This window comes from Octopus bimaculoides, chromosome 14 (assembly GCF_046866305.1).
Source record: "Octopus bimaculoides isolate indiv1 chromosome 14, ASM4686630v1, whole genome shotgun sequence".
NCBI classification, from domain to species: Eukaryota; Metazoa; Mollusca; class Cephalopoda; order Octopoda; family Octopodidae; genus Octopus; species Octopus bimaculoides.
This window is the reverse complement of record NC_142941.1, coordinates 3,248,604-3,264,026: the sequence shown is the minus strand read 5'-3', so window position 1 is coordinate 3,264,026 and position 15,423 is coordinate 3,248,604. Positions and strand designations below refer to the sequence as shown.

General features: G+C 32.1%; 2 protein-coding genes across 2 annotated transcripts; both read right to left on the bottom strand.

Moving 5' to 3' along the window:
- Positions 1-941: 941 nt before the first annotated feature.
- On the bottom strand, positions 942-5,191 carry LOC149132586 (protocadherin beta-15-like). The gene is made up of 3 exons (XM_089362193.1): positions 2,782-5,191; positions 2,332-2,470; positions 942-2,167 (listed from the first exon to the last, which is right to left on the bottom strand). Exons 1-3 carry the CDS (start codon positions 5,179-5,181, stop codon positions 2,088-2,090), a joined length of 2,619 nt encoding a protein of 872 aa, XP_089218319.1. The 5' UTR covers positions 5,182-5,191; the 3' UTR covers positions 942-2,087.
- Positions 5,192-7,907: 2,716 nt separating this feature from the next.
- On the bottom strand, positions 7,908-15,346 carry LOC149132585 (protocadherin beta-15-like). The gene is made up of 4 exons (XM_089362189.1): positions 14,299-15,346; positions 9,074-11,508; positions 8,779-8,926; positions 7,908-8,614 (listed from the first exon to the last, which is right to left on the bottom strand). Exons 2-4 carry the CDS (start codon positions 11,468-11,470, stop codon positions 8,535-8,537), a joined length of 2,625 nt encoding a protein of 874 aa, XP_089218315.1. The 5' UTR covers positions 11,471-11,508; positions 14,299-15,346; the 3' UTR covers positions 7,908-8,534.
- Between the last annotated feature and the right edge of the window lie 77 nt (positions 15,347-15,423).

Below are 15,423 nucleotides of genomic sequence, written 5' to 3'. Positions count from 1 at the left end.
TATGATAGTGCGAGGTATGTTAATTTGTAGAAAGATATTATTTCTAATCAATTCTCAACATCCATCTCTTGTTGACAGGATTAATATATTTTAACAATACATGACAATATCATCAATTTATATCTCCTGACAATTATCTTAAATAACAAATCTACACTAAATAATATTTATCAGCATCTTTTTCACATAACTTGGCTTTGTAAATGAACAATCTCATGTGTTTATTTAAATGCTCTACAAATGCATACGGCGAGTTTCTTTGCTCTAGAAATCGGAAAGATACTTGGCAAGAAATGGAAATAAAAACTGAAAGGAGGACAATACATAATAATATTGATGATGATGATGATGATAAATATTCTTGATTTATTATATACAAAAGAATATATAACAGATATTCAAAAGGGCGTATATATATATAAATATATATATACACACATATACATATATATACACACACAAACACATATATAGGGATAAAGGAGATCTGTTAGAGTTAATTAAAGCTACACCAACTTAAAATTTAATCAACAAATTATTACGACAACAAAGATACAAACAACATCAATAGACATTATTAACACCTAGTCTTATTGCCTATAAATCAATGTTTTTTGACTGTTAAAATTACTATATACATTTACTTTACACAAATGTATATAATATATATTGTAGCAATACATATATGATTCTGAGATTAAAAGATGTAATCCAGATTGAAGTAATTGTAATACAATGACTACTACAGTTCTTGTTGTTAATGGTGGAAGTGATGGCTAGATCTCTCGATCCTCCACTGTCCCAGTCCCTGTGTATATATATATATACAACATGACAGACATTTTAGATATTATCCTTACCCTGTCTTTCACTAGAAACACATATAATATAAATGTTATAATGAATATGAAAAGATAATAAAGAGAAAGAGAGAGACTTACCTGCATTGTTTAATCCTTCACTGTAGTTCTGTGTGATGGATGATGTGTATCCTGCTGTAGTGTTCCACTCTAACTGCTGCTGCTGCTGTAGTGGTATTATAGTGGTACTGCTGCTGTTGTAGTAGTGTCCCTGTGTTACTGCTGCTGCTGCTGTTGTAGTGGTGGTGGTGGTGTTCCTGTGTAACTGCTGATATAATAGTGTGACAGTTGCTGTGTGTAGTGGGAGGTGATATGTTAGCCAGATGCTGGTGTGTGCTAGTTACAACTCTATGTCCGCCACACACACACACACACACAATTGTGTGTATGATGAACAAAGAAAAAAGCTATCAGCCTCACTTTCAATATTGAAAGAAATATAGAAAATCTCTCTCATCCAATAGGAAATTACTGCAATGTTGTCTGTGTCACACAAACACATCAAGTAACAGAAGTCATGTTAAACAGAAGCAACTTCACTTTTTCTATTTAATAAAAACACTACATTTACATATCTAATGCTAGGAAATAAGAGATTTGTATTAAAATATAAGATTTAAGATTTATATTAATATTTCTTGATATTTGATGGATTATTATTAACTCCACTATAAGAATACATTTTCCGGATTTCTATCAGAAAGAAATTGATTTTAGAATAAGTCATCAAAGATTTCATTATTTAAGAAGTTTACATGACTACATAAACTGTAAACAAAGTAGATTAAGATAAATTAAAATATTTCCATTTTAAGAATATAAAGGAAAAGGTGTGAACAGAAGGCAAAAAGCAAATAAAGTAAAACAATGGTAGAATTTACAATGATACTAAATAATAGTAGATTTGATATTAAATTAAAAGATACTATAACTGAAAATTCTAGGAAGACCCAGATTAATACATTGATATTTAGTGAAATATCTGTACCAAAACTGAGAGTAAAATAACTATTTTACTATAGAGGACTATGGTAATGTAGAGTAGGATGCTTTGTTATATTTAATATACCTCAGATGGAAGTTAGGGGTCATAATAAATGCCACTGTAAGGCCCTTTATGTGTGACGGGTGAAAGAAACATAGAGTTGATATTTTTATATGAATATAAAGTATTGTATAAGATTTGGTGTGTGAGAGAATCATTTAACAATAGTCATGGAACATCTACTATGTTGGCTGTAGATAGGTATCTTGTATTTGTTGTCCCTTTAGTATTGTGGCTGCAACTGGATTGTCATTGGTATATTCTGCAAAATATCAAATATACAAACACAAATTACATTTCAATATAACAATTCCAATATATAAAGATAGAAACATTGATCTTATATTACACTAAGCATAACATTATATATTGTCCTACAGTAATAAAGGTAATTACATTTATATGTTATGTTTTGATAAAAGTTACCTGGTTCTGCAGGTGTCTCATCATATGGTTTAGTCTTGCCATTACTCTTGCTAGCTTCTCTGTCCTTTTGGGATGTTACGGTGTCACTGTTGTAGTTGCAACTGGTGTGACGCTCTTGACTATGGATTGAATCACATCTCTGTTACAGAAAAAGGGATCTTGCATTAATACATGGTTAGATCACTCCTAATAAAACAGTTTTTATATAAAGAGTATTGTATTTCTATAATGAGCATTGTGACTGCTTTGCTATCACTAAATAAAGAATAATTAATTCAGAATGTCAAAAAAAGAAAAACTATAACTTTTGATTATTAAAGAAATAAAACATTACATGTACACTAGAATCTGAAGTTGGTATTTTATAGAAATATTTGAACATACATCACTAATGGAAAAAATACATTATTTAAAATCAAAAGGATACCAAAAACATAAGATAATATTTACCTGAGGCACAGGTGGAAGTCTTCTTTGTGTTGTGGAGAATTTCCATTCATCTGGTGTCTCTTCCATTTCCAGAAAAAACTGACTTTTAGATTTTATTGTCTGAAGATTTCGGTTAAATATCTCTTCTGCATTTCTTGTTATTGCAACAGGATTGTTAGTCTGATACAGTAATTGTCTCATCTCAGTCTGAGAGAGAAAGTTGGGATTATCTGCTGTTGTAGGTGAGTCATTTGTGTGATTAATACATCTGAAAACACACAGTGTTATTGACACTACAATGGCCACAGATAGTATTACAGCTGCTGCTACAATAATAATTATCCAAGTCATATTCAGGTTGTTACCAGACTGGAATGGGACAGCAGTCAACATTGGAGATGTATCATTACTAACAAACAGTGTTAGTATGATAGCAGTTGTTGCTGATTGAACTGGAGTACCACCGTCTTTCACAATAAACTGCAGCTCATATGTTCCTGCATCATTTTGGTAAACTGTGCGAGAGAAAGATAACACACCAGTGTGTGAGTTCACTGTAAACAGGTTTTTATCATTGGATCTCAGTATTCCATATGTGAGGAAAGCATTGTTTCCAGTGTCTTTGTCAGATGCTTTCAGAATTGTGATGTCCTTCTTACTGTGTGGATGGTAGTGGACATCTAGATTGTAAGGGACATTATTAGGAAACGTAAAATACGGAGCATTATCATTTTTATCTAGCATCTCAATAACAATATTGGCAGTGTCATTGAGAGAAGGTGTTCCATTATCTTTCACTAAGACCTGGAAATTATAGATGTCTTTCATTTCTCGATCTATTGATTGTGATGTAGAAATAAATCCATATTTTGTCAGTTGGAAAGGAATGTTATCATTGTTGTTATCATTGATGATAGAATATGTAAGTTGGCCTCCATCTCCAAGATCAGGGTCTGTAGCATTGATGAAGCCAATAGGGAAGTCAACTTTCTGGTTTTCATAGGTGAGGAATTGGAATGTCTCTTTGGTAAAATGTGGTTCTACATCATTGACATCAGTTACTTTGACAGAGAAATATTTTTTACTTTCTAGTTGAGGTGACCCCATGTCATGACACACAACAGATACTTTATAGTGGTCCCTTATCTCTCTGTCAAGATGTCCCTTAACAATCATTTTATATTCTTTTGAATCTATTTTGGCAAGTTTAAACTTATCATGTTTTAAATCACAGATAACCTCACCATTAGGTCCACTGTCAGTGTCAGTGACCATAACATAAGCTATAAAACTACCAATTTTGCTTGATTCTGAAACTGCTGCTGAGCTCTCTGATAAAGGAGATACAAAATCTATGTTTATCAATGGAGCAGTATTCCTGTTATTAATAATGTGAATCTGGACTTTAGTTACAGAACTGAGGGGAGGTTTTCCTCCATCTCGTGCTTCTATAAATAATTTATATGACTGCTTTTTACTAAAATGAAAATCGTCATGTAAAAATAAATCTCCAATTTTCTTATCTAATACAAAATATTTCTGAATATTTCGAGATGTTTTGTGGTTGAAATAAAAAGATATCTTTCCATTTTGTCCAGAATCTTGATCTGAGGCTTTTAAAGTAAGAATTGGTAAATGTCTTTGATGTGAACTATTAATAGATATGTTGTAGAGTTTCTGTGAAAATACAGGTACGTTATCATTGACATCTGTCACAGATATGTGTACCTTGAGTGTAGCTGTTTTGGGAGGGTTCCCTCCATCTTTAGCTTCCAGGGTCAACATATATGAGTCTTTGAGTTCCCTGTCCAATTTGTCTCCTAAAACTAGAGTAGGTATGAAAACACCATCATAACGCTTTTCAAATGAGAGAGAAAATGGTTCTCTTTTACTTTTCTTAAGCATATATGTAATTTGAGAATTCTGTATTGAAATATCTTCATCAATGGCATTTAGAAGAGGGATTTTAGTACCTTTACTCTCCCTTTCAGAAATTTCAATTTCAACTTCATTTTGTGGAAATTCTGGAGAATGGTCATTGACGTCTTCTACTAATATTTTAATTTTTAATATTTTCATAAAAGTTTCTCCTCTCCTCACTGCTACCTTAACAATTCTGGAACATTCTTTGTTGTATGTACACAGAGACTCAGCATCCAGTGTCTGAGTAGTGTATAGTTTTCCTGAGTTGGTGACATTAAATAAGTGAGAACCACTCTCGACTGTCCTTTGTAGTTGTGTAAATGTAATGAGAGTGTGTTGTTGATGTGTGAGAGGGTGTGATAAGTTGGAGTCAACAGCAATGTCTCCTATATAGGTGTGAGGACTGTCTTCTTCCTTGACATGGTATGTAATATCTATGGACAGTACAAGGGTGATCAGTAAATGTAGAAGACACAGTAGACCAATATATGCTGTCATGTCTGGAATTCTTCATCACACTTTAGCAGGAGAAATGTCTACAAAAGACAAAAGAAATATTTAAAGCTTATGTAGAATTAAAACAAAATATGACATAAAAGCAAAAACTACTTTGTAAATATTATTTTCATCTTCAAATATATACTATTAGACTCATCAGAACTATTTAAAATGTGTCAACTTTTCTCTTCTGAAGACAGTTACATCTTGGGTGTGATGTGGTGGCCAAATGGATGACAGGAAAGAAAAACCAGGGAACAGTAAAGACCAAAGTTCTTGACATTCCATGATAGTTTCAATATAGAACTGCTAGAAATTCGATGTTGAATTAAAAATATATATTGATAGAATTCAGTCAAGTATTTTTCTCCGAAAGGTAATGAAACCAGTTGGAGTGGCTACCTTCCTACACGTAGGCAGTGGAACATGCTTCACTTGCCATGGTTTCTAAATCTATATTCTTAACAGCTTATGGTTTATACAGTTCTATATTTAAGAGATGAGGAATTATGTACATTATTTACATTTGACGGATATTTGTCCCCATCTTTGTTGTTAACACAATGTTTTGGCTGTTATACTCTCCAGCCTTCTTTCCCCAAGACACCTGATGAAGGCTGGAGGGTATACCAGCCGAAACGTTTAACCAATATTTTACAAGAATATTTTATATTAAACTTTAAATGTAATAAAATGTTGAAAATATGTTGATAAAAATAATTATAAAGACTTAACAGTCGTATTAATAACAAAGACAGAATACTTTATAAATTTATGTGGAAATATTTTACAAAGATATTTTTAACTAGATACAAAGATGAGGATCATAGAATGATGGAGTGAATGTTGTTGATGGAAAAATATGTATTAATTATCTTCATAAAATATGTAGAACTCTTTCTTATTGAATTAATTGTAATAAAATTTATTTAATCCCTATTTACATACAACACATAGATTTTATACATAAAAAATATTTTTTTTACATTATATTTAATGAAGAACAACTATAATGATGTGATGTATGTTAGTTTGTAGAAAGACGGTGATATATTTCTGATCAATTCTCAACATTCATCGATTGTTGTCAGAGAGTTAATATATCTTCACAACACATGACAATATCATCAGTTTATATCTCACACTAAATAACAAATCTACACTATACTATATTTATTGTCATCTGAATGATGACAATAATAATAATAATAATAATAATCCTGTCTACTATAGGCATAAGGACTGAAATTTGGGGGAGTGGGGCTAGTCGATTACATCGATCCCAATGTTTCACTGACATTTATTTTATCAACCCCGAAAGGATGAAAGGTAAAGTCAATCATAGTAAAGTTTGAACCTAGAACATGAAGACAAATGAAAGCTGCTAAGCATTTTACTTGGTGTGCTAACAATTCTGCCAGCTCACTGCCTCAATAATAATGAAACATTCTTAATGTATCATATAGAAAAAAAATATAATGGATATTTAACAGAGTATATCTCTATCTGTCTATCTATCTATCTACCTACATACATATATATGATGATGATGATGATATTAGTAGTCGATTTCAGTTAATTAAAGCAATTGAATTTTTACAACAAAACAGATATAAACTATATTGATTTAAATCATTAACCCCTACACTTATTTGCTATCAATCTAATGATTTCTGACAGTTAAATATATATGCACCTAGTTTGGACAATATTATATCAATACTATATGTAAAACATATTTTAGCAATATATATAGTTTAATATATCTTGTATAATGTTGTCTTGTGTGATTCTGACATTAAAAGATGCAGTTTGAAGTAATTGTATTACAATGACTGCAGTTGTTGTTAATGGTGGAAGTGATGGCTAGATCTCTCGATCCTCCACTGTTCCAGTCCCTGTGTATATATATATATACAACATGGCAGACACTTTAGATATTATCCTTACCCTGTCTTTCATTAGAAACACATATAATATAAATGTTATAATGAATATGAAAAGATAATAAAGAGAGAGATAGACTTACCTGCATTGTTTAATCCTTCACTGTAGTTGTGTGTGATGGATGATGTGTATCCTGCTGTAGTGTTCCACTCTAACTGCTGCTGCTGCTGTAGTGGTATTATAGTGGTACTGCTGCTGTTGTAGTAGTGTTCCTGTGTTACTGCTGCTACTGCTGTTGTTATAGTGGTGGTGGTGTTCCTGTGTAACTGCTGATATAATAGTGTGACAGTTGCTGTATGTAGTGGGAGGTGAGATGTTAGCCAGATGCTGGTGTGTGCTAGTTACAACTCTATGTCCTCCACACACACACACACAATTGTGTGTATGATGAACAAAGAAAAAAGCTATCAGCCTCACTTTCAATATTCAAAGAAATCTAGAAAATCTCTCTCATCCAATAGGAAATTATTGCAATATTGTCTGTGTCACACAAACACATCAAATAAGAGAAGTCATGTTAAACAGAAGCAACATCACTTTTTCTTTTTAATAAAAATTCTACATTACATATTTAAATGTTAGGAAATAAGATTTATATATATTTATAATAATATTTCTTGATATTTGATGGATTATTATAAACTTGACTATAAGAATACATATTCGAGATTTCTATCAGAAACAAATCGATTTTAGAATAAGTCAACAAACATAATTATTTAAGAAGTTCACATGATTAGAGAAACTGGAAGGAAAGTAAATTAAGAGAAGCCAAACTATTTCCATTTTAAAAAGACATGATATTCCGATATTTTTTATGTCATATTTCATAAAATATAAAAAATTTAAATTTTAATACATAAAAAAACTTTATAAATATGTCGGTAAGTTTAGTATGTTACCAATATAGGTGACAACACTTTATTGGATGTTGTGGGAATCAACACTTATCCATCTATGCTGGTATTGATCAATAAAATCTAATATACATTGAACATAAAAGATAAAGTGGTGTGAACAAAAGAGGAAATGCAAATAAAATAAAACAATGGTAAAAGTGAGTACGATATTATTAAATGGTAAAATTTGTATCAAGATAAAAATTCTATAACTAAACTTCGGAGAATGACTCAGATTAAGTTGTATATGTTTAGTGAAATGTATATACTAAGACTGAGAGGAAGAGAACTATTTCATAATAATGAATGTTGGAAATGTAAAGTAAGTTGCTTGTAGTATTTAATGTATCATTGCTACAAATTGGGGGTCATAATAAATGCCACAGTAAGGCCTTTTATGTGTGATGTATGAAAGAAACATAGAGTTGATATTTTTATATGAATATAAAGTATTGTATAAGATTTGGTGTGTGAGAGAATCAGTTAACAATAGTCATGGAACATCTACTATGTTGGCTGTAGATAGGTATCTTGTATTTGTTGTCCCTTTAGTATTGTGGCTGCAACTGGATTGTCATTGGTATATTCTGCAAAATATCAAATATACAAACACAAATTACATTTCAATATAACAACTCCAATATATAAAGACAGAAACATTGATCTCATATTACACTAAGCATAACATTATATATTGTCCTACAGTAATAAAGGTAATTACATTTATATGTTATGTTTCGATAAAAGTTACCTGGTTCTGCAGGTGTCTCATCATATGGTTTAGTCTTGCCATTACTCTTGCTAGCTTCTCTGTCCTTTTGGGATGTTAAGGAGTCACTGTTGTAGTTAGACATGATGGAACTGGTGCGACGCTCTTGACTATGGATTGAATCACATCTCTGTAGATTAGAAAACAAAGCAGGGAGAATAATGTCAAATAGAAGAAACATTAACATTTGTATTCTAGAATGTTCCCGATAAAAGACAAGAAAGGCATGTTTTTAAAATGTGCAGAAATATTATTGAATTTCTTCAACTATATTTACCTGAGGCACAGGTGGAAGTCTCCTTTGTGTTGTTGAGAATTTCCACTCATCTGGTGTCTGCTCCATCTCCAGAAAAAACTGACTTTTAGATTTTATTGTCTGAAGATTTCGGTTAAATATCTCTTCTGCATTTCTCGTTATCGCAACAGGATTGTTAGTCTGATACAGTAATTGTCTCATCTCAGTCTGAGAGAGAAAGTTGGGATTATCTGCAGTTGTAGGTGAGTCATTTGTGTGATTAATACATCTGAAAACACACAGTGTTATGGACACTACAATAGCCACAGATAGTATTACAGCTGCTGCTACAATGATAATTATCCAAGTCATATTCAGGTTGTTACCAGACTGGAATGGGACAGCAGTCAACATTGGAGATGTATCATTACTAACAAACAGTGTTAGTATGATAGCAGTTGTTGCTGATTGAACTGGTGTACCACCGTCTTTCACAATAAACTGCAGCTCATATGTTCCTGCATCATTTTGGTAAACTGTGCGAGAGAAAGATAACACACCAGTGTGTGAGTTCACTGCAAACAGGTTTTTATCATTGGATCTCAGTATTCCATATGTGAGGAAAGCATTGTTTCCAGTGTCTTTGTCAGATGCTTTCAGAATTGTGATGTCCTTCTTACTGTGTGGATGGTAGTGGACATCTAGATTGTAAGGGTCATTATTAGGAAACGTAAAATACGGAGCATTATCATTTTTATCTAGAATCTCAATAACAATATTGGCAGTGTCATTGAGAGAAGGTGTTCCATTATCTTTCACTAAGACCTGGAACTTGTAGATGTCTTTCATTTCTCGATCTATTGATTGTGAAGTAGAAATAAATCCATATTTTGTCAGTTGGAAAGGAATGTTACCATTGTTGTTATCATTGATGATAGAATATGTAAGTTGGCCTCCATCTCCAAGATCAGGGTCTGTAGCATTGATGAAGCCAATAGGGAAGTCAACTTTCTGGTTTTCATAGGTGAGGAATTGGAATGTCTCTTTGGTAAAATGTGGTTCTACATCATTGACATCAGTTACTTTGACAGAGAAATATTTTTTACTTTCTAGTTGAGGTGACCCCATGTCATGACACACAACAGATACTTTATAGTGGTCCCTTATTTCTCTGTCAAGATGTCCCTTAACAATCATTTTATATTCTTTAGAATCTATTTTGGCAAGTTTAAACTTATCATGTTTTAAATCACAGATAACTTCACCATTAGGTCCACTATCAATGTCAGTGACCATAACATAAGCTATAAAACTACCAATTTTACTTGCTTCTGAAACTGCTGTGGAACTCTCTGATAAAGGAGATACAAAATCTATATTAATCAACGGAGCATTATTCTGGTTATTAACTACATGAATCTGAACTGCTGCAACAGACTTTTTGGGTGGTTTTCCTCCATCCCTTGCTTCAATAAATAATTTATAAGATTGCATCTTAGTAAACTGAAAATTATCATGTAAAAATAAATCTCCAGTTTTCTTATCTAATACAAAATATTTCTGGATATTTCGAGATGTTTTATGGTTGAAATAAAAAGATATCTTTCCATTTTGTCCAGAATCTTGATCTGTGGCTTTTAAAGTAAGAATTGGTAAATGTCTTTGATGCGAATTATTTATAGAGATGTTGTAAAGTTTCTGAGAAAATACAGGTACCTTATCATTGACATCTGTTACAGCTATGTGTACCTTGAGTGTAGCTGTTTTGGGAAAGTTGCCTCCATCTTTAGCTTCCAAGATCAACATATATGAATCTTTTATTTCCCTGTCCAATTTGTTGTCTAGAATCAGTTCAGGTATAAAAATACCATCACGTTTTGTGACAGAGAGAGAAAAAGGTTCTCTATTACTTTTTTTAATCATATATGTAATTTGAGAATTGTTTATTGAAATATCTTCATCAATGGCATTAAGAAGAGAGATTTTAGTACCTTTAAGGTGGCTCTCAAGAAATTCAATTTCAACTTCATTCTGTGGAAACTCTGGAGAATGGTCATTGATGTCATCTATGAGTATTTTAATTCTTAATATTTTCATAAATGTTTCTTCTTTCCTTACTGCTACTTTAACTATTCTGGAACATTCCTTGTTGTATGTACACAGAGACTCAGCATCCAGTGTCTGAGTAGTGTATAGTTTTCCTGAGTTGGTGACATTAAATAAGTGAGAACCACTCTCGACTGTCCTTTGTAGTTGTGTAAATGTAATGAGAGTGTGTTGTTGATGTGTGAGAGGGTGTGATAAGTTAGAGTCAACAGCAATGTCTCCTATATAGGTGTGAGGACTGTCTTCTTCCTTGACATGGTATGTAATATCTATGGACAGTACAAGGGTGATCAGTAAATGTAGAAGACACAGTAGACCAATATATGGTGTCATGTCTGGAATTCTTCATCACATTTCAGTAGGAGAAATTGCTATAAAAGACAACAAATAGTTAAACATTAAGTAGAATAAAATAAGTTCATTCAAAGCTATAATAACCATTATATAAATGATAATTGTTTGTATATCTTTTTCATGTGCTCTAAATAATTTAAAATTGCATTTTTTCTAATCTAACACGCTAACTCACAATATACAGATGATGCTACTTCCTTGGAATAAGGCAGCAACCTTTCTGTGCTTAGAATTGCATTTAGAATATTTTGGTTTGACAAGTTTCATGATTTACTATTCAGAAAGTACTTAGAAAGAGACAATGGCTTGATACTGGTTCCAAATTATGGCATATGGCTAGCAATTTTTGGGTAAGTGTTAATTGGCATATATTGATCCTAGTGCTCAACTGGTATTTATTTGATTGACCCTGAAAGGATAAAAGGTAAATCAACCTCAGAATGTGAAGATGGATGAAATACCTCGAAGCATTTTACCCGATGTGCTGATGGCTCTGGCTGCTTGCCACTTACAATGGCTTACTATTAAAGTAAGCAAGGATATTTGTTGAGTAAATAATCAGAGATTCTTTAAGTTACATTGCTATACTTAATAACAAATGTTTAATCTAAACTTGGATGTATAAGAATTTAATCCACACTGTAGTTATATGTTAAAATATTATTTGATACTGCTGTTAATGATTCTATTTCTGGTTGAAAGAATAAATGTAATGCAAAACATATCTTTATATTGTAGAAGTGTGTGCAATACTTCTTGAAGAAATCTGAAGCCAAGCTCCATTCCTCAATACACACACCAATATAAACACCTTCAGGCACACATATATTCTATTCTGAAAATGGCATTTCCTTAGAAATGATGCATATAAATAACATGAATGCTCCCAGTGACAAGGGAGCATCAAAAACTTTTTAAGGATTCTATAGTGTTTTAATTATTATTTCTAGGTTCCAGAGTCCTTTATTTGAATTCAGTCTAATAAGAAACAAAGCAAAAACCCCTTATATGTATTTCTGTGTCCTCACTTCTCTCTATTTATATGATATTCTCCTTCATCACCGTCTCAATGTCCCTCTCATATTCCACCATACGTCTCTCTGTGTCTTAGTTTTGCACTTTCTTCTCTCTTTCTCCCTTTCATATGTTCCTGTTTCTTTTCTCTACCCTTTTTCTCCTCTATCTGCTACAATATACTGAGAGCTATAATTAATTTTTGTTGGATACCTTGTGAGCATATCTAGCAGCATTATAGTTTCTTAATTAAAGTCTGCACAAAGGAGACATATTCCCTACAAGCTGCAATAAATGTAATCCATCTAAGAGAACAGTTACTTCAAAAAATCACATACTCTGAAGAGATGTTGACTCTGTAAGCTGTGGCAACGTAAAGCCATCTAGGAAAAAAATAACCTCGCAGAAGGCAGAAGGGCAGCTTAGTCTTGACAGAAGCCTGTTTAGTAATGGTGGCATGATAAAATGCAGCTAGTTCGTACTGTGAAATGGATGATCATAGGAAGGGTATCCAGTCAACAGAGTTATGTGAAAATTATGATGGCTGCCAATATTATGTAAAACTTTCATTGCATAGATAGAACTAACACTTGTAATATTTATGTTATGCACAGTATGGAGTCATTAGATGGAAACATCTGACCACAGGAGAAAGCTCCACAACTGTCATCTATTGAATGCACAGAACAGAAATTTCAAACAACAACCAACCCCAAAATAGGAATCCTCTTCCTTTTATTAGGTAAATCACTCCAGGGCTGCCAACAGGAAGATCGAGACAATAAAAAGTTAGGTCTGGAGAGATTGTAGAGATGAAGCCAGTAGATGTATAATGTGTAGAAGAGGGGAGCCGCAGTTAAACTTTTTAGAGGCAAAAGTCATGTCTATATTCTTCTGGATAGGTAACAGCACTGGGAAGTTGAAGTAATCATATTGGAGGCAGACAAAAGGATAGATAAAGAAACTGAGGCAGTCAGAGAATATACCCAAACAATTACAATCAGACTTGTCATAGACAACATGACTGCAACCATTATCTCTTCACTTACACTGCAAATGAGAGAAACAGATGAACAACAGGATTGTTTCAATAAAACTCTGTTATGGATCAACATGATAACAAAATAAGTTTATATTTCACACAAAATATCTGAATAAGAAAGCTAGACAAGATTATATTTATCATCCATTGTAATGATATTGAGGATGATGATGGTGATGAGGAACATTCTTTGCTTATAATGCACGAAGGATTATATAATGGATATATAATGGATATATATATATATATATAGGGATATTAGTGATTTGTTAGAAGTCATTAAAAGCTTAGTGAATTATTATGGCAAAACATAAACTATATTGACATACATTATTAACACCCAGTATTATTGGCTATAATCAATGTTTTGACAGTTAAATAATACACACACACACCACATATACATATATCTATTTGGACAATATTAAACCATTATATATAAGAGATATCACAGCAAAATATATAGTTTAATACTTCTTGTATAGATGTTTCTTGCGTGATTCTGACATTAAAAGACATAATCCAGTTCAAAGTAATTGTATTACAATGACTACTGCAATGGTTGTTGCTATTAATGGTGGAAATGATGGCTAGATCTCTCGATCCTCCACTATCCCAGTCCCTGTGTATATAAATATACAACATGGCAGACATTTTAGATATTATCCTTACCGTCTTTCATTAGAAACACATATTAAACAAATGTTATAATAAATATGAAAAGAGAAGAAAGAGAAAGAGAGAGACTTACCTGCATTGTTTAATCCTTCACTGTAGTTGTGTGTGATGGATGATGTGTATCCTGCTGTAGTGTTCCACTCTAACTGCTGCTGCTGCTGCAGTGGTATTATAGTGGTACTGCTGCTGTTGTAGTAGTGTTCCTGTGTTACTGCTGCTGCTGTTGTTGTAGTGGTGGTGGTGTTCCTGTGTAACTGCTGATATAATAGTGTGACAGTTGCTGTATGTAGTGGGAGGTGAGATGTTAGCCAGATGCTGGTGTGTGCTAGTTACAACTCTATGTCCTCCACACACACACACACAATTGTGTGTATGATGAACAAAGAAAAAAGCTATCAGCCTCACTTTCAATATTGAAAGAAATCTAGAAAATCTCTCTCATCCAATAGGAAATTACTGCAATGATGTCTGTGTCACACAAACACATCAAATAAGGGAAGTCATGTTAAACACAAGGAACTTCATAGTTGATATGTAATAATATCACCATATTACATATTTTCTGTCCAGAAATTAAAAATTTACTTGAGAAATTCAAAACTTATTATTATACAATTTTAAATATTTCTGCAGAGAGATGTAAATTTTAGTAAAGACAACCAAAATTTGATCACTTTTAAAGTTCATTTTAATTAAAGTTTAAATTAACCTAATTTTAAGTGTGGAAATGAAAATATTTTCAAATAAATTATTTTGAATGCAAAAATTATTTTCTAGAAATATACTAATTTATCTTCAATATGCCACTTTGTAAAAGATGAAACTTTGCTATTTTAAAATATGATTAGCTATTTGTAGTATGCTGGAAGTGAGCTATTTACGTCTAAAACAATTATCAATTTGGTAATTAGTAAAAGTACTTCTAAAGTTGATACAGTAAGAAAATGCAAAGACAAAATTTGTAAATAAAGATAAAACAGCAGAAGATACATATTAGAATTGGTGTGAAACTAAAAGATGCCACAATTAAACATTCTTGGATGACTCAGATTAATTTATCTATGTTTAGTGAAATGCCTATACCAAAATGAAAGTAAAAAAATAATTTTATAATAATGTACTATGGTAATATAAAATAAGGTGTTTCTAGCATTTAATGCATCAGAAATGTAAATTAGGGGTCATAACAGATGCCAAT

Bases quoted from the DNA above. Each gene is read 5' to 3' on its own strand.
- LOC149132586 (XM_089362193.1), bottom strand. From the start codon at position 5,181: ATGACAGCATATATTGGTCTACTGTGTCTTCTACATTTACTGATCACC. The intron at 2,471-2,781 runs GTAAATATTATC...TTTCTGTAACAG, and splicing joins GACTTCCACCTGTGCCTCAG to AGATGTGATTCAATCCATAG. The intron at 2,168-2,331 runs GTAACTTTTATC...GATATTTTGCAG, and splicing joins TGAGACACCTGCAGAACCAG to AATATACCAATGACAATCCA.
- LOC149132585 (XM_089362189.1), bottom strand. From the start codon at position 11,470: ATGACACCATATATTGGTCTACTGTGTCTTCTACATTTACTGATCACC. The intron at 8,927-9,073 runs GTAAATATAGTT...TCTAATCTACAG, and splicing joins GACTTCCACCTGTGCCTCAG to AGATGTGATTCAATCCATAG. The intron at 8,615-8,778 runs GTAACTTTTATC...GATATTTTGCAG, and splicing joins TGAGACACCTGCAGAACCAG to AATATACCAATGACAATCCA.